The following is an 18,944-nucleotide window of genomic DNA, read 5'->3' as shown; positions in this document are numbered from 1 at the left end:
CAATTTTGGCCTATATATAGTATCAAAAGCACTTTTCAAATCTATGAATGCACAAAAAAGCTTCTTTCTAGAATTATGCAGTAAATCGATAAGCATTTTAAGTACGTACATATTATCAACGGTGGAATATCCCTTTCTAAATCCTGCTTGATACTGATTTATAAGCTCATTTGCCTCTGCAAATTTTTGTAAGCGTATATTTAATATAGACGTAAACAATTTACCAAAGCAACTAAGTATCGTTATTGGTCTATAATTGCTGGGTTCAGTAACATCACCCTTGTTTTTAAATATCGGGTTAATTATACCAACTGTCCAACAATCAGGTACAATACCATGGTTAAAAACAATATTGAAAAGCTTATGGTATACATGTTTCAAAATAGGTATAGAGTGTTTTATATGTTCATTCAAAACTTCATCTAAGCCACATGCTTTATTATTTTTTAGCGCTTTCACAGCAAATTCAATTTCTTCAATTGATATTTCTCTGTTAAGCATATCATTATTGATAGTATGTATATTTGGCATGTCATTATCTGGTGGCATATCTTCACCATTACTACTAATGTTAACATTTTTGAAAAAATCGTACATATCTTTTAACTGTGCGGCAACAACATTTTTCTTGCCACCATTCAAAATTTTCCAATACTCTCTAGGGCTTGATTTTTTCAATTGTTTTAGTTTTTCTACATTTGACCTTTTGAATTTTTTATGATTTTCATTCATAGATTTTTTATATAATCTACTGCAAGATTTCAAATTTTGCTTATGTAATTCATTTTTCCGTAATTTATACAGATATTTTGCTCGGTGAAAATTACGCCGTGCTGTTTTACAATCAGCATTGAACCACCTTGGCATAGAATTAGTTTTCCTTCTAGTACCACTTGGCTTATCTTTAACAATGTTTCTAACAAAGCTATTTTCAACACTATTACTAAATACACAACATATATCTGTTACTATTTTGTTAACAATTTCCTGAGTACATGTATTATCATTTTCAATCTGACATAATTCTTCATATATTTTGTTTACACTTCCAACATCAATATTAGAAATAAAATCTTGTTTTTGGTTTTCATCCCATAACTTAGGTTTTTGATTTGTACTCTCCTGTATATTTCGGATTATAGCATCTCCATACTCAAAAATAATTTCAACAGGATTATGAGCATCGGAATACAAGAGACAAAAATCTAACACATTTAACTTGGAGATCAACTTAAACATACTAGTTGTACTGACAAATAAGTCTATGGTACTAACATTTTTGCTGGTTACACACCCAGTGCGGTCACCATTAGTCCGTCCATTGAGTATATACATGTTATTGTATTTTAGAAAATCCATAAGTTTATTGCCGTAATTATTCACAGACTTGTCTTCGTTATTTCTTTCTTGGTATACATTTGTACCAAGAAATACATTTGCTTCATGTGATAGTTCATTAAATAAATCGGTCATGTCATTCTCGTGAAAAATATCATAATCTGGTTCAACATATTCTTGGAGACGTTTTGTTCTGGAATTCCAGTCGCCGAATAAACAGATATGTTCGTACCTGTTTGCAAATGTATCTAATTCTGCCTGTATTTCATTAAACGGATCATCGACAGCGAATATAGAGTTTTCGGGTGGCACGTATACCACACCATACATTATATCTCCTTTTTTAGTTAGTTTATTAGGAATCACGAACCATTGCACAAAAGGACAGTTGGTATCAACAAAAGAAATAAGTGGTTCAAGGTTACTTTTATAGGCTACACAAATACCACCTGATTTTCTATTGGCAATCTTTTTTCTATGTTTAAAATATAATTTAAAGTTTTCCAGAATAACAGTATCGAGCGAATCAGTCTTTGTTTCTTGAAGCCCAATAACATCATATTTTTGTATCAAAGAATTGAATTCTGGAGTATTTTGTTTGGATACTAAACCACAGACGTTTAATGATAAAACAGAAAAGTATTTTGTTTGGCCTACATTTTCGGAGTTTAATCGTGAGAAGTTATTTTCTTCAAAGTTACTCTGTCTACTTCCACTAATCCTATTGTTCTCAATACCGCGTTCTCCCTGCCTGGCCTAGTGACCAGGTGCATTTGAATTTGCATTTATGCTTTCATCCATACAATTTTCAGGTTGACTTAGTATGCTCGATTGAGGCCCCGTCTGGGGTGACAACAATTTCAGTGCAGTTTGATCAGATGGTGGATTTGAGGCACCCATAATTAAGCAATTATCACTTTCGTGCTCTTTTTCGACATGAAGTCTTTTGACGTAAGTTTCCTCTAGTGGAGATCGAGCTTTTTGCTTGTTTCTTTGTGCAGATTCAGAGCGTTCTCTATTAAACGCGCTAAATCTATTGGGGGTCCTGAAATCAATGGGCTGTCTCTGTTGCTCACGTCCATGGGGAGGCATTTCTGCTAGATTTGGGGACTGTCTTCTCGTGTTATGCGGGGGGTCATATGCGTTTGCACGATTTGAATTGTTCCGTGTGTCACGATTCTCGTATGGATATCCTATTGCATATGCGTTTTCGTTTACTTCTGCGTTATTGAATGGTCGTTTAGGATTTTTCAGGGTATTTGTGTCAGGGTCATACATCCTACCATTCACATAAAGTTTGTCACGAACCAGGATACATCTGTTTTTTTCCTCGTTATTATGATTTTTTTCTTTTTTGAGTTTGCGCATTGTTGTATACGCTAGTGTATCATATTACATGTAGCATGCTTGGTTAAACCGCAGGCTCTCTGTGAGGGGAGTTCTCTGATAGCGTTGGAAATGCACACACGTCTATATGTATGAATGAAGAATGAATAAATGTTTATTAGTTTATTTTGCCTTATTTATTTAAATATGAGAACCCACCTAGGTACAAACACAACAAATGGCGACGAGGATGGGATATCAATGAGTTTTAAATTTTTGGATTAAATTCCGGAAAGAAAATGATGGATTTGATTTTGTTTGACAAATTCATTAAACTGAAACAGTTGGATTAAATTCCGAACATAAAAAAAAATATTGGATTAAATTCCGTGAATCAAACAAGTTGACAAAACATTGTGGATTAAATTCCGTTTCAGTAAAAAGGCAACAATTGTAAAACAATTTGGATTAAATTCGTGAAAGGGTTAAAAAAAAATAACAATAAAGAAAATGGCAAAAGCATTATCTGTACCTAGTGTGGAACACTTTAATATGACAGGAGACCCTAGTAGCTTGCCAAGCAAATGGGAGCGATGGCTGAAATCGTTTCAATACTTCGTTGTCGGTTCGGGCGTCACGGACAAATCACAAAAACGAGCACTACTGCTGCATCTGGTAGGACCGGAAGTGCAAGGGATTTTCGAAACACTGGACAATACTGGAAATGACAATAATTTTGACGCCGCAGTTGATGCATTGAATAATTATTTCAAGCCGAAACTCAATGTATCATATGAACGACACAAATTCAATTCAGAAAGACAGAAACAGAATGAAACTATCCAGGACTTTGCTACGCGACTTAAACAACTAAGTATTTCATGTGACTTTAATGACACAAATGACAGAATACGAGACCAGATTATTGAAAAGTGCACATCTACAACGTTACGCAGAAAGTTTCTCAGTAATAAAGATTTAACATTAGAAAAAGTTTTGGAACTGTCATCAACGTTCGAACGTGCACAAGACAGTGCCACAAAAATGGAAAATCAAAGTACACAACAGCAACAAAAAGATGACACCACGTTTCAACTGAAACAATCGACTATGCGTCAAAGACAACAACGTGCGAACAGAGGTAGAGGCAGATTTCGTCAACAGGCACCGCCAACACATGTAGAATGTTACAGCTGTGGCCGCAGGGGTCACATGGCTAAGGACCCAAATTGCCCAGCAGCACGTGCAGCATGTACAAAATGTGGCTTTATTGGACATTTTGCAGTAAAGTGTAAATCTAAAAGGAAAAAGATACAACCAAAACAAAAAGTTCGATCACTTGAAAATGAAACATTCTCAGACAGTGAAAACGAATATCTGTTTAATATCAAATCAACTGGGAACGTGTCAAATAAAATAACAGTCAACGTCGGTAATATTCCGCTGAATATGGTTATAGATTCAGGAGCTAGTTGTAACATTGTTGACAAAAGTACATGGAATTTTCTAAAATCACAGAAACAATTTCAATGCTTAACACAAAAAATCCACAGACAAGAAAGTGTTCGCTTATGGAAGCAAACAACCACTCAAATTGCTTGGTATATTTCGTGCGAAAATTGAATTCAATTCAATGACTATTGATGACGTAGAATTCTCAGTTTTGGACGGTAAGGGGCAAGCATTGCTTAGTAAAGACACGTCAATTAGTCTCAATGTGCTAAGGATCGGACCAGAAGTGAATTTGGTCAAAGAGGACATCATGAGCGAAAACCCAGAATTGTTCAAAGGAATAGGGAAAATGAAAGATTTTCAATTGCAAATTCCCATTGATGAAAAAATCGAGCCAGTTGTTCAATCGGTAAGGCGTATACCTTTCAGTCTCAGAGAAAAGCTAGAAAAAAAGCTATTAGAACTAGAAAACAATGATATAATCGAAAGAGTAAACAGTCCTAGCCGCTGGGTAAGCCCAGTTGTTGTAGTGCCTAAAGGAGACGACGATATTAGGCTTGTTATCGATATGAGGCGAAGCAACACGGCTGTGAAGCGGGTACGACACCCGATTCCTACCGTGGACGAGGTGCTGTACGATTTGAACGGATCAACAGTGTATAGTAAGCTAGACATTTCAAATGCCTATCATCAACTCGAGCTTCATCCTGATTCAAGGGAAATAACTACGTTCATAACTCATGTTGGAATGTTCCGTTACAAAAGATTACTCCAGGGAGTCAGCTGTGCTAGTGAAATGTTTCAGAAAGTGCTTGAACAAGTTCTACAAAATTGCCCTGGTACACGTAACATTATGGATGATATAATAGTGCACGCGCCTACAAAAGATGAACACCAGAAGTGTTTAGAAAATGTGCTCAGAGTGTTACATGAAAAAGGGTTCACATTAAACCCATCAAAGTGTCAATTTGAAATGTCAAAAGTGACATTCATGGGAAACGTATTGTCCGAACACGGGGTTGGTCCAACCGAAAGTAAAGTGCGCGATGTGCTCAGCGCAAGAGCACCACGAAATGCCGCGGAAGTTAGGTCATTCTTAGGATTAGTCAATTTCAATGCTAGGTATATTCAAAATCTGGCTTCAATTTCAGAACCGATGAGAAAACTCACACGAAAAAATGTCAGGTTTAAATGGGGCCGCGAAGAGCAAAGTAGCTTTGATACATTGAAACAGAAATTGGCAAGCGCGGAAATATTAGGTTATTTCGACATAAATGCCAAAACACAAGTCGTAACCGACGCAAGTCCCTATGGGCTTTCAGCTGTTCTCACTCAACGTCAAGGCAATGATTACCGTGTTATTTGTTATGCTAGCCGCAGTTTAACTGATGTTGAAAGGCGGTATTCCGTGACCGAGAAAGAATGTGCTGGCGTTATTTTTGGAGTCGAAAGATTTCACACATATTTACACGGCATTGACTTTGAACTTGTTACTGATTGTAAAGCTGTTCAGTACATTTTCGCGCCAAAATCAAAACCAAGTGCGCGAATCGAAAGATGGGTCTTGCGATTGCCGGGATATAGATATACAGTGCGCCATGTCCCAAGCCGCGAGAACATTTCAGATTGTCTGAGTAGATTATTGGCTGATGATAAAGAAAAACGGATGTCATATTTTATAGATGATGATAACTATATTCTGAATATAGCACGTGCCGCAACGCCTGAAGCGGTAACAACGCGAGAAATAGAAAAAGCGTCTAGATACGACCCTGAAATGTCTTCAATTCGTGATTGTTTGATGTACGGTTTATGGTACAAAATTCCATTTAAAGAATATTTGATTGTTAAAAACGAATTGTCGGCTATCGGATTCTTAGTGCTTCGAGGTACGCGAATAGTGGTACCAAAAGAATTAAGAACGAAAATACTCGAAGCGGCACATAGTGGTCATCCTGGTATAGTGTCAATGAAACAGTCACTTCGTACACGCGTATGGTGGCCACAGATAGATCAAGATATAGAGAAATATTGTAAATCTTGTCATGGGTGTCAATTAGAAGGCCCTCCGGCGCCTCCGGAGCCGCTAAAACCGACGGAACTACCTAGTGGACCGTGGGAATATTTAGCATGTGACTTATTAGGACCACTTCCGACAGGTGAACATTTAGTCGTGGTAATAGATTTTTACAGCCGATTTATGGAAATAGAAATCGTAAAATCCACCACATCGGAAAATATTGCTACAGTTCTTATGAAAATGTTTGCGAGACACGGAACATGCTTCCTTTTAAGGACTGATAATGCAAGTTATTTTACAAGTGACTATTTCAAGTCATTTCTAAAAGAACATGGCATTAAACTCACACATTCTACGCCCTTAGCGCCAAATCAAAATGGGCAAGTAGAAAGACAGATGTCAAGCATAATGAAGCGTATTCGCATAGCAATTGCTGAAAAACGTAATTGGAAACATGAGCTTCAGACATATTTATTGATGTATCGCAGTAGCCCGCATGCTACCACAGGTGTAAGTCCAGCAGAATTACTGTACGGTCGTAAAATTAGGACCAAAGTCCCATGCTTACAGGAATACGGAAAATTCGATCTTTCCGATCAATCTGTAAGAGATAGAGACTGCGAGAAAAAAGAAAAATCAAAACAGTATACGGATCAAAAAGGAATGCGGTAGAAAATTCCATTTCTGTAGGTGATTTAGTCTTGTTAAGAAACAAAAGAAAGATAAAACAGACACGCGTTTTTCGTCTAAACCTTATACTGTTACGCAGAAACACGGGAATTCGGTTACCATAGAGAGAGATGGGGTGCAGTATAATAGGGATGTCACTCATTTAAAAAAGTACGAAACGCCGTTTTCGGAAAATACGTCCCATGAAAAGAAAAGGCGCATGTCGAAAAAACCAGAAAAATACAAAGATTACGTCTGTGAAAATGAGTACAGTTGACATTTGTGAAACATGGAATTAAACATTGTTTGCACCTAAAATGTTGTGGTAACCGCCACAAAGTTTAAATTTCTGATAACATGACAAATATGCAATTTGATATGACAAGAACATTAATTCATTACCACCCTAAATTGCTATATTGTTTACAAATGGATTAATTTTACAACCATGTGTCGACATGCCATGAACTATCTTGAACTTAGTTTAATGTTTTGATTGAACTGCGTGAATGAATTGTGACAGTGGAAAAACATTTTTTGGAAATTATATTAATAGCTTTAGGAGTTTATTGTTTTAGAAATAAATAGATTTCGTGATGGAATTTTGAATTCAGTTTGTACTTTTATATTAAACTGCATTATTTTCAATTTCCTATTTTAATTTAGAATCAGTAAATATTTAATGAATGCATAATTTAAAAAAAAAAAGAAGGAAAGTGATGTTGTATACGCTAGTGTATCATATTACATGTAGCATGCTTGGTTAAACCGCAGGCTCTCTGTGAGGGGAGTTCTCTGATAGCGTTGGAAATGCACACACGTCTATATGTATGAATGAAGAATGAATAAATGTTTATTAGTTTATTTTGCCTTATTTATTTAAATATGAGAACCCACCTAGGTACAAACACAACACGCATCACTGGGTAGAGTTTTCGACGGCGCTCCTCAACCTCGGGCGGGAATTGTTCATTTATGTACTTACCTGTTTTTTGTTTATTTAAGTTCACACCCATATTTCTCACTATTTCTCTTTGTTTTGGCTCAAGGAATTGTGCAATAATTGCTCTTGGCTTTTTGCTGTGCGGGCCTCCAAGTCTGTGAACGCGACCTAATTTAATCTCGCTAACCGTTATTTTGCCCTCCGTGTTAACTGACGGGTCGTTTTGCACGTGATTTTCAAGGAATGTCCGCAGGGTAGACTCGCAATCTTCAGTTATTTGTGTATTGGTATGTTCACTAATACCCGTAAACAGTAAGTTTGAACGCATGGATCTACATTGTAAATCGAGAAGTTTGTCTTGCATTTCAAAGTTTTGTGATTCTAGATCGGATATTTTTGTTCTTAGATTTCTATTTTCATATTGGATATCACAAAGCGACTTGGAACACTTATTCTTGTGATTACGAAACTCATCACTAAAATCGCTGACTGATTGGCAAAACGTTTCACAGTCATTGACTCTCCTGTTCAGTGTCGAATTCTCGTCTTTTATTTGGGCAACTTCTGTTCTAACTAGTGATAGATCGTTTTTGATTTGGTCGAGGGAAGATACATTTTTCTCTATAGACTGCAGACGTGTGTCGAGTTTACTGATCATTTGTATCAATAAACCAGTTTGTTGCTCGTTCGTGGGTTGTGCAATACTGGTCTGGGGCTGGATACTGGGCTGGGCGGATCCGGGCGGTGCAATATTGGGTTGTGCAATACTGGGTTGTGCAATATTTATCTGTGATCCCGTTTGACCAAATCTATTATATGTTTGTGCATTTGGCATTTGAAAAAGTACCTGTTGTGCTGCATTTTGGTTCATCATCGGCGGTAAGTAAAAGTTTGGATCTGTATACTGCATGTTCTGCATGTTTTGCATGTTCTGATAATTATCTGTATCTGTACTGTTCGACATATTTATCCCACTATTTATTCCATTGTTATAGGCACCATTAACTCCATTCTGGTTTAAAACTTGTCCTTTGTTCGCGGTGTTTATATGCATGTTTGTTTTGGCTCCTTTGTTGTCATGTTCTGTTGTTTTTAGATCACTGTTTACACTTTTTTCCCCGTTTTTCGACTTATTTCTAGTCATTCTTATATTTGGCTACTTTAAAACTAAACAATCTGTTAATTTATTATTCAATATATTCCAATTCTATCAATAAATTCCATTTTTTCCTTTATTTTTTGAAATGAGAAAAAATATCCGCCATTAAACGGAGCCTCGTTTTCAAAATCTCTTTCAGAAGACTCATTTTCTATGTACTGACTTAAATATTCAGTCGTAAGAGGGCTAATTTCCGTTTTATTAATGGTCTGTGTTCCACCGCCTCTCATGTGAAGTTCCATGTTGGGAAGTTGTCTAATATACATTTATGAAACACCGTACAGAAAAGTCATTTTATAACATGGCACATCTCAGGAACTGACGATATTATGTCATAGCGTAATAATGGAACATAAGACTTTGCTTGCTCACCATGTCAGCAATATAAAATTTTAATGTATTTGCATGTAGCAAAATAAAGTGTAATTAAAAGGAACCACAAGGAAATCATATAAAATCTTTATTAAATGTGTACTGGTAAACATTATTGTTAATAAAAACATTTATCTTAATCAAAACACTACTTTTGATACAACATTGAAAATTCTTTTAAATTATTAAATAACAGAACAGAACAGAACAGAACATGATTACATCTTATGAAATATGATACTTTTGATAAAATACTGAAGATTCTTTACTAAAAACAGAACAGAACAGAACAGAACATGATTACATCTTATGAAATATGATACTTTTGATACAACATTGAAGATTATTTATTAAAAAACGGAACAGAGCAGAGCAGAACAGAGCATGATAACATCTTATGAAATATGATACTTTTAATACAACACTGAAGATTCTTGATTAAGTTACAGAATAAAATAGAACAGAACAGAACATGATAACATCTTATGAAATATGATACTTTTGACACAACACTGAAGATTCTTTACTAAGTAACAGAACAGAACAGAATAACAGCTTATAGAATATGATACTCTACATTGTATAATACACTGTACACTGCACAAACGAACTGTAATATTTACATCAGTAGCCTAACACTGTACACAACACACTCATTAAAATGATAATATACTGTGATTTTACAATCATTTGAAAATTATGAACATGTAAATCTATGAACAAAAGCTTATATGCAATGTACATACCTCTCCGTTCACTTTGAAAAATCCAGCTGTTCGAATTTGACACTTATTATCACACCGATAACGAACTAAAAAGTGCGTGTCCTGTTTTGTAAGCTGACGCAACATTGTCAATTAAAACACAATATTCACTGAACAGTTTAATATTAATAATTCACACAGAATGACAAACGTTTGAGCTTAGTACATGTAAAATGCAGATGCAAAGGGCCATGATTACGGAAACAAGGAGTTTTATTTCATTCTGAAACAATGTATTTACTCATTTTTCATAAAGGTGTTGAAATGTTTGAACAGAGTATATGAAGGTGATATGATAATTGTTGCCGACAATTGAAATAATTATGGTTACCGCCTCTTTGAAGAAAGTTCCCGTGAGACATCAAAGTAATAGATTACTGAAACAATGTGTTTTATTTCATTCTGAAACAATGCATTTACTCATTTTCAGAAAGATGCTGAAATGTTTGAACAGAGTATATGAAGGTGATATGATAATTGTTGCCGACAATTGAAATAATTATGGCTACCGCATCAAGTGTTTTGGGAAGATATTAATAAAACATATTTTCGCGCCTTCTTTGTTATTAAAGTAAAATCTGTGCAGAATTCTACATGTATGACAGCAACGTAACTATAGGTAACGCAACCATCACAATAACCGATCTTTTAAAAAGGATTTGATGAAAAGAAAAAGAAACTTAATAAATTACAATGTACGTAGGCTACACCAGTACTATGTGAACTTCTTTTCTTTTTCCAGCAATGAAGTACATTATAAAAAGAAAGTTCTTAAACAAAATCTTTTCTTTCTCTGAATCAGACTTTCACGGTGTATATATATTCTTCATCTTTGTTTACCTGCAATTTAAAGAATACAGTACGTAAGCAATTTAGGTGTTATTTCTTGCATTCTTATATTATCAAAATACATTAATTTTGTAAGTGCGACGGTATACAGATTAGAGTTAAGAGTAATTAAAAAAAAATATCACTTTTAAAGGCATTGACCTCAAGACAAGGTAGAAAAGTATATTGATAACGTACATGTATCCGTTATTATTATATTATGGCTTATACATGTACATACATATTTAAAAGGCCTTGAAATTCAGTTTATAGTTTTATGCTCGCTTAACAATTAACATATTTTTGCGGACATTGTCAAAAAACATCAACACATAAACATAAACATAAAGCAAGGATGAACATCGAACAATATCATTAAGTAAATAATAGTAATAGTTCGTAAAAACAAGAACCAGTTCAAGGACATTTATCTCCTCCACGAATGGTACTGAACAGCATGCCAAAAGCGGGTTGACTCTTTATGAGGATTGTTCAAATATGAATGCATCTGAGCACATAAAAATGTATCCTTGATAGATTTCAATGAAAATTTTATTTGGTCCCCTCGAAGTATTCACCTCCAACTGATTTGCAAATTTTCAGTCTTCTAATCCAATCCTTGAAACCTTTTTTGTAGTATTTTCTAGGTATGCTATGAAGACACTGGAATATTGCAGAACCGAGGTGTTTGCGCTGCACAAAGTTTCGACCAGAAGCCTTGGGAACAAAAAGAAGTCACACGGGGCAAGGTCAGGCGAATATTCTAGTCCGTTTATTTTCTTACATTGCTGTCTGTATTTCCTTGTACATTTATACATTGATACCATACCCATTAAACTCCGTTCACTTTAACTGTGTCTATCGCTCGCTAAACATTGCCTACTCATGTATACTAATACAAAAATGGTTGGAAGAAGGTCAGCGTACGCCGTTGAAATACGGTCCTATATTAAGAATCGTTGTATGATCTTTAGTCTTGTTAAACTTCGAATTTACGGATTTGTCTTTAGGTACAGCAACCTGTTGTGAAGAATATGGCATACATTACCTTCTTGACACTCGTGGTCCGCTTTGTAATGTATGGTCTTTTGCCAGACTTTGTTGCCCATATTTTGTTCCGAATTTTTAGTTTGGGCTCAAAAAGGTGAACCCATATCTCGTCACCAGTGACGACATTTGCGAAAGATCGTGCATTGTAATTTGGAAACTGTTTAAGCAACAAGTTTGCGCATTGCACGCGTGCCTTTTTCTGCTTATCTGTCAACAGACGGGGAATCCATCTAGCACAGATCTTTCTCATTTTCAAATTACGTTTCAGAATTGTATGAGCTGCTCTTATGAGATGCCAACCATACTAGCTATTTGCCTAGCGGTGTATCTTGCGTCAGTAACAACTATTTCTTTCACTCTAGCAACCATCTTGGCAGACGTTGCTGTTTTCGGCCGACGGCCATGTGGTGTATATCTGTTGAAACTAATCCACATTTGAATTTCTTAAATAAACGAATAACTGTCGAAAAAGATATTTCATTATGCCCATAAACAGAACATATTTCATCAAAAATGTCTTTACACCCTACGCCAAGAATACAACGATTCTTAATATAGGACTGTATTTCAACGGCGTACGCTCACCTTCTTCCGACATTTTTGTATTAGTATACACGAGTAGGCAATGTTTAGCGAGCGATAGACACAGCTAAAGTGAACGGATTTAAATGGGTATGGTATCAATGTATAAATGTACAAATGAAATACAGACACCAATGAAAGAAAATAAACGGACTAGCAATACTAAGAGAGACGTGTTACAGTTGTACTATTTAACTGTCTCCAACAAAACTTTTTTTCATTGGTGTCTGTATTTCATTTGTATTTTCATTTTTAAACGGCGACCATAGAGTTTTATTACATCGTTTCTGTTTTATGGAGGACAAATAAAATCTTGCCTTTTCCCTGGCCAATTTTAACGGTCTCTGTGATTTATCTCTCTGAAAATAAATGAACGTTCCACCAGGAATATGAATGAAAATATATACAAACAACTGATCAGTACTTTTATCATGGACCAAACTTTATTTATTTTGTATGAACAGCTTTTAAATGCACAACAAATCAGTAATGAAATCGCAATGTATTGGTTTTTAGGGAATAAAAGTAACCAACTGTAACTATACTGATTTAAAGAGCCAACCCACTTTTAGTATGCAGTTCAGTACCATTCGTGGAGCAGATAGATATCCGTGAGCTGGTTCTTGTTTTTACTATTACTATTATTTACTTAATGATATTGTTCGATGTTCATCCTTTCTTTATGTTTATGTTTATGTGTTGATGTTTTTTGACAATGTCCGCAAAAATATGTTAATTGTTAAGCGAGCATAAAACTATAAACGTACAATATATTAGAAACGGCGGGATCGTTATGATGATATAAAACTCTCCAAATTAATTTATTCATTGTTAGGCTTTGAAAATAATGACTGTTTTTAAGACGGATAAGACTTCGCAAGTAAGACACAGAACGGTATCCACTTGATTGCGTTGCATAGCAACCCACTCGAAACGGCGTTGCATTAGGTTTTCGGCCGATTGTTCAGAAACGACCCTGAATAATTCTATAAAAATACACACGCTTTGTTTTAAGAGGTAGCCCTTTACATAAAAAGTGTTTTAACAGTTACTTGCTCCCGATAAACACTATATATGAGACGATATTGTCAAAAACTGTCAAAAATTTCCTTCCCCCGCCGGATTGTACAGAAGTGTTTGAATAAACGGCACAAATCTCAGCTAAATAGACACATGTGCTAAAATATAGACACATTTGCGATCCAGGTGCACCCATTGTTTTCATTTGATTCGTTATTTAACGGGTAGAAATTTCTTTAAATCATACTTATAATTCCGGAAATTTGTAGTATCAGCCATATTTCTCCATCTGATTGGCGTAAACTTCACCGCTCAAACAACGTTGGAACCACTTGATCTGATAAAGCTATGGCCAGTGTGTATATCCTGATCATTATTTTAAGCATATAGTCTGAATACTTGCACAATGTTAAAAGGATCTTCCAAGGAAGGCATTTTTAACCAGGTTTTCAACGAAAACCTGAGTTATTAGATTGGGGTATGTCGTTGGTCGGGCGGGCGGGCGGATGGGCGGCGGCGTCAAACTAGTGTTTCCGGGCAATTACTTTTGTTTCGGTAAAGATATTTGAATAAAACTTGGTATGTATGTAGCTTATATCAAGACAAAGGCTGGGATTGATTTTGGGGTTTCTGGGGTCAAGGTAAAGGTCACTGTTACTTAAAATAGAAAAAGGGTTTCCGGTCAATAACTTAACTTAGGAATGAGCTATCATGATGAAACTTGGTGTATAGAAAACTTATATAAAGTTGTAGCTTGGGATTGATTTTGGGGTTTCTGGGATCAAGGTCAAGGTTATTGTTACTAAAGATAGGGTTAGGGTTAGGGTTTTGGGGTAGGGTTGTGCTTTAAAGTGGTGCACTGTGATTCAGTATACTTTTTTATTCTTATGAAAAGTGTTGAAAACCTGGTTTCGTGGCATTGCCGAGTTTCTTGTTTTTATTGAAAAGAAATACTTAAAAGCTAAATGAAATCATTTATTGTAACAATTAACAAATATAACAATCATACAGTCCATAAAATAAAATGATACAAAAAAATGCACATAAATAGTCCTTTCAGCTAGTCTCACACTGGCCATAGCTTTATCAGATCAAGTGGTTCCAACGTTGTTTGAGCGGTGAATTTTACGCCGATCAGATGGAGAAATATGGCCGATACTACAAATTTCTGGAATTGTAAGTATGATTTAAAGGAATTTCTACCCGTTAAATAGCAAATCAAATGAAAACGATGGGTGCACCTGGAGCGCAAATGTGTCTATATTTTAGCACGTGTCTATTTAGCTGAGATTTGTGCCGTTTATTCAAACACTTCTGTACAGTCCGGCGGGGGAAGGAGATTTTTGACAGTTTTTGACAATATCGCCTCGAATATAGTGTTTAGCGGGAGCAAGTAACTGTTAAAACACTTTTTATGTAAAGGGCTACCTCTTAAAACAAAGTGTGTGTATTTTAATAGAATTATTCAGGGTTGTTTCTGAACAATCAGTTGAAAACCTAATGCAACGCCGTTTCGAGTGGGTCGCTATGCAACGCAATCAAGTGGATACCGTTCTGTGTCTTACTTGCGAAGTCTTATCCGTCTTAAAAACAGTCATTATTTTCAAAGCCTAACAATGAATAAATTAATTTGGATAGTTTTATATCATCATATTGATCCCGCCATTTCTAACATATTGTACTTTTACATTTTTATGCTCGTTTAACATTTAACATATTTTGCGGACATTGTCAAAAAACATCAACACATAAACATAAAGCAAGGATGAACATCGAACAATATCATTAAGTAAATAATAGTATTAGTTCATTCAAATAAGATCCAGTTCACGGATATTTTTCTCCTCCACGAATGGTACTGAACAGCATGCCAAATCGGGTTGACTCTTTAAATCAGTATAGTTACAGTTGGTTACTTTCAGTCCCTTAAAACCAATACATTGCGATTTCATTACTGATTTGTTGTGCATTTAAGCTGTTCATACAAAATTTAAATAAAGTTTGGTCCATGATAAAAGTATTGATCAGTTGTTTGTATATATTTTCATTCATATTCCTTGTGAAACGTTCATTTATTTTCAGAGAGATAAATCAAAGAGACCGTTAAAATTGGCCAGGGAAAAGGCAAGATTTTATTGGTCCTCCATAAAACAGAAACGATGTAATAAAACTTAACGGTCGCCGTTTAAAAATTAAAATACAAATGAAATTCAGACACCAATGCAAAAAAAAAAGGTTTTGTTGGAGACAGTTAAATAATACAACTGTAACACATCTCTCTTAGTATTGCTAGTCCGTTTATTTTCTTTCATTGGTGTCTGTATTTTATTTGTTCATTTATACATTGATACCACACCCATTAAAATCCGTTCACTTTAGCTGTGTCTATCGCTCGCTAACATTGCCTACTCGTGTATACTAATACAAAAATGGTTGGAAGAAGGTCAGCGTACACCGTACGGTCCTGTATTAAGAATCGTTGTGTTCTTGGCATAGGGTGTAAAGACAGTTTTAATGATATATGTTCTGTTTTGTTATGGGCATAATGAAATATCCTTTTCGACAGTTATTCGTTGGTTTAAGAAATTCAAATGTTGGTTAGTTTCAACAGAAGATGAACCACATGGCCGTCGGCCGAAAACAGCAACGTCTGCCAAGATGGTTGCTAGAGAGAAAGAAATAGTTGCTACTGATGCAAGATACACCGCTAGACAAATAGCTAGTATGGTTGGCATCTCATAAGAGCAGCTCATACAATTCTGAAACGTAATTTGAAAATGAGAAAGATCTGTGCTAGATGGATTCCCCATCTGTTGACAGATGAGCAGAAAAGGGCACGCGTGCAATGCGCAAACTTGTTGCTTAAACAGTTTCCAAATTACAATGCACGATCTTTCGCAAATGTCGTCACTGGTGACGAGACATTGGTTCACTATTTTTGAGCCCAAACGAAAGATTTAGAACAAAATATGGGCAACAAAGTCTGGCAAAAGACCATGCATTGCACTAAAGTTCTTCGAAAACTAAAGAAATATTTCAAAACTCGCAACTGGTTTGGCCAATGTCAGACTACATGAAAACGCGTCATCGCACAAGGTGTCTATTGTACAAGACTTTCTAAAGCAGGAAAAGGCTGTTGTGTTCCCTTCGTCACCCTCCTTATTTGTCTGATCTTGCCCCGTGTGACTTCTTTTTGTTCCCAAGGCGCAAAAGTACCTTTCTGGTCGAAACTTTGTGCAGCGCAAACACCTCGGTTCTGCAATATTCCAGTGTCTTCATTGCATACCTAGAAAATACTACGAAAAAGGCTTCAAGGATTGGATTAGAAGACTGAAATTTTGCAAATCTGTTGAAGGTGAATACTTCCAGGGGACCAAATAAAATTTTCATTGAAATCTATCAAAGATACATTTTTATGTGCTCAGATGCATTCATATTTGAACAATCCTCATAAAGAGTCAACCCGCTTTTGGCATGCTGTTCAGTACCATTCGTGGATGAGATAAATGTCCTTGAACTGGTTCTTGTTTTTACGAACTATTTCTATTACTTACTTAATGATATTGTTCGATGTTCACCCTTGCTTTATGTTTTTGTGTTGATGTTTTTGACAAGTCCGCAAAAATATGTTAAATGTTAAGCGAGCATAAAAATTTATTATATATATTTAGTACAATATATTAGAAACGGCGGGATCATTATAATGATATAAAAGTCACTAAATTTATTCATTGTTAGGCTTTAAGGACTGTTTTTAAGACGGATAAGACTTCGCAAGTAAGACACAGAACGGTATCCACTTGATTGCGTTGCATAGCGACCCACTCGAAACGGCGTTGCATTAGGTTTTCGGCCGATTGTTCAGAAACAACCCTGAATAATTCTATGAAAATACACACGCTTTGTTTTAAGAGATACTCCTTTACATAAAAAGTGTTTTAACAGTTACTTGCTCCCGCTAAACACTATATTCGAGGCGATATTGTCAAAAACTGTCAAAAATCTCCTTCCCCCGCCGGACTGTACAGAAGTGTTTGAATAAACGGCACAAACCTCAGCTAAATAGACACATGTGCTAAAATATAGACACATTTGCGCTCCAGGTGCACCCATTAGTTTCATTTGATTCGTTATTTAACGGGTAGAAATTCCTTTAAATCATACTTACAATACCGGAAATTTGTAGTATCGGCCATATTTCTCCATCTGATCGGCGTAAAATTCACCGCTCAAACAACGTTGGAACCACTTGATCTGATAAAGCTATGGCCAGTGTGAGTCTTATATTTTTCAAAGCATAGGATATCAGTAAAGTCTCAGTGCTGGATTTGCTCTCAAATGTTTTCATGCAAAAACTATATTTGATCTCTGTATAAGTATCTAGACAAGAGTGCAGACTTAAAATGTTTTTGATAAAACGATGATAGCCTCTCAACCATTTGCGATATGAAAGAATTGTCTCTTTGAATTCTCATATACTTAATGTCAGTAATAGTGTAAACAATAAAGTCACAGCACTGTCTGTCACTACAGAACAATTGTCCCTGAATCTGGTAATAATATGGATGTGTTGTTTTCAATGTCAATCTTTTTCCATCAGTCAGAGTTAGGTATGGAACAGATTTTGTGTTAATGTCTTTGTTTTTTGCAGTAAATGGACATTTAACTTCAACTATTAGAGTTTGGTTAACTACTCCATCTGGGGAAGCACCGAGATATGGGTGGGTGGATGACACAAATATTCCGCACGAATTAACTTTGACGTCTTTTTCATATCTATGAATAGCTTCTTTCTCATATTTGTGTCCTTGTTTCATTGTCTCATTTTGTTTAAGTTTATTTGGATGCACCAAAGAAGCAGCAAGTTGATCATGATTAGTCCGTTCGGTCGCATGGCATATTCTGTGGTAGTTTGAAGACTTAATCCGTTTTTCTCTTTCTTCAAACCATCTTTCATTTTTTTCCTGACCACGAGTATACACCTCTGGAGTTTCCCTTTGAGATTTCGATATTTTCACCACCTGAATGGCATCCCTTACGGAAATATTATAGTTTGCCGCGAACACTTGCTGCGATCATGCCGCAAATATCCGACGAACATGCCGCGAACACTTTTGATACAGTTGGTATAATTGTTCGCGGGATGTTCGTTTGGTGTTCACTTTTCACATGCAAATTAGTTTTGCCGCGAACAAGTTGCCGCGAACTTCCCGCGAACAAGTAGCTGTGAACTTCCCGCGAACAAGTTGCTACGATCATCCCGCGAACTAGTTGCTGTGAACATCCCGTGAACTAGTTGCTGCGAACATGCCGAAAACTAGCTGAAAACCATCTCTACAGAAATTGTGTACAAAAAAGCATGTACAGAAAAAGTGCAAAAACAAATGAATTAGTAGGAATCAGGAATATAAATTTATTGAA

The 18,944-nt window shown here is 35.8% G+C and overlaps 2 protein-coding genes across 2 annotated transcripts; both read left to right on the top strand.

Annotated features, from left to right (window-relative positions):
* The first annotated feature begins 3,174 nt into the window (after nt 1-3,174).
* Nucleotides 3,175-4,287, top strand: LOC128554462 (uncharacterized). The gene has a single exon (XM_053535740.1). It carries the CDS (start codon nt 3,175-3,177, stop codon nt 4,285-4,287), a length of 1,113 nt encoding a protein of 370 aa, XP_053391715.1.
* Nucleotides 4,288-4,297: 10 nt separating this feature from the next.
* On the top strand, nt 4,298-6,808 carry LOC128554461 (uncharacterized protein K02A2.6-like). Its single transcript, XM_053535739.1, has one exon. The coding sequence runs from the start codon at nt 4,298-4,300 to the stop codon at nt 6,806-6,808; it is 2,511 nt and encodes an 836-aa protein (XP_053391714.1).
* The last annotated feature ends 12,136 nt before the right edge of the window (nt 6,809-18,944 follow it).

This window comes from Mercenaria mercenaria, unplaced genomic scaffold, assembly GCF_021730395.1.
Source record: "Mercenaria mercenaria strain notata unplaced genomic scaffold, MADL_Memer_1 contig_5052, whole genome shotgun sequence".
Classification (NCBI taxonomy): Eukaryota; Metazoa; Mollusca; class Bivalvia; order Venerida; family Veneridae; genus Mercenaria; species Mercenaria mercenaria.
This window is presented reverse-complemented; position numbering and strand designations above follow the sequence as displayed.

Excerpts from the sequence above, each read along its gene's own strand:
- LOC128554462 (XM_053535740.1), top strand. The coding sequence starts at position 3,175 with ATGGCAAAAGCATTATCTGTACCTAGTGTGGAACACTTTAATATGACA.
- LOC128554461 (XM_053535739.1), top strand. The coding sequence starts at position 4,298 with ATGACTATTGATGACGTAGAATTCTCAGTTTTGGACGGTAAGGGGCAA.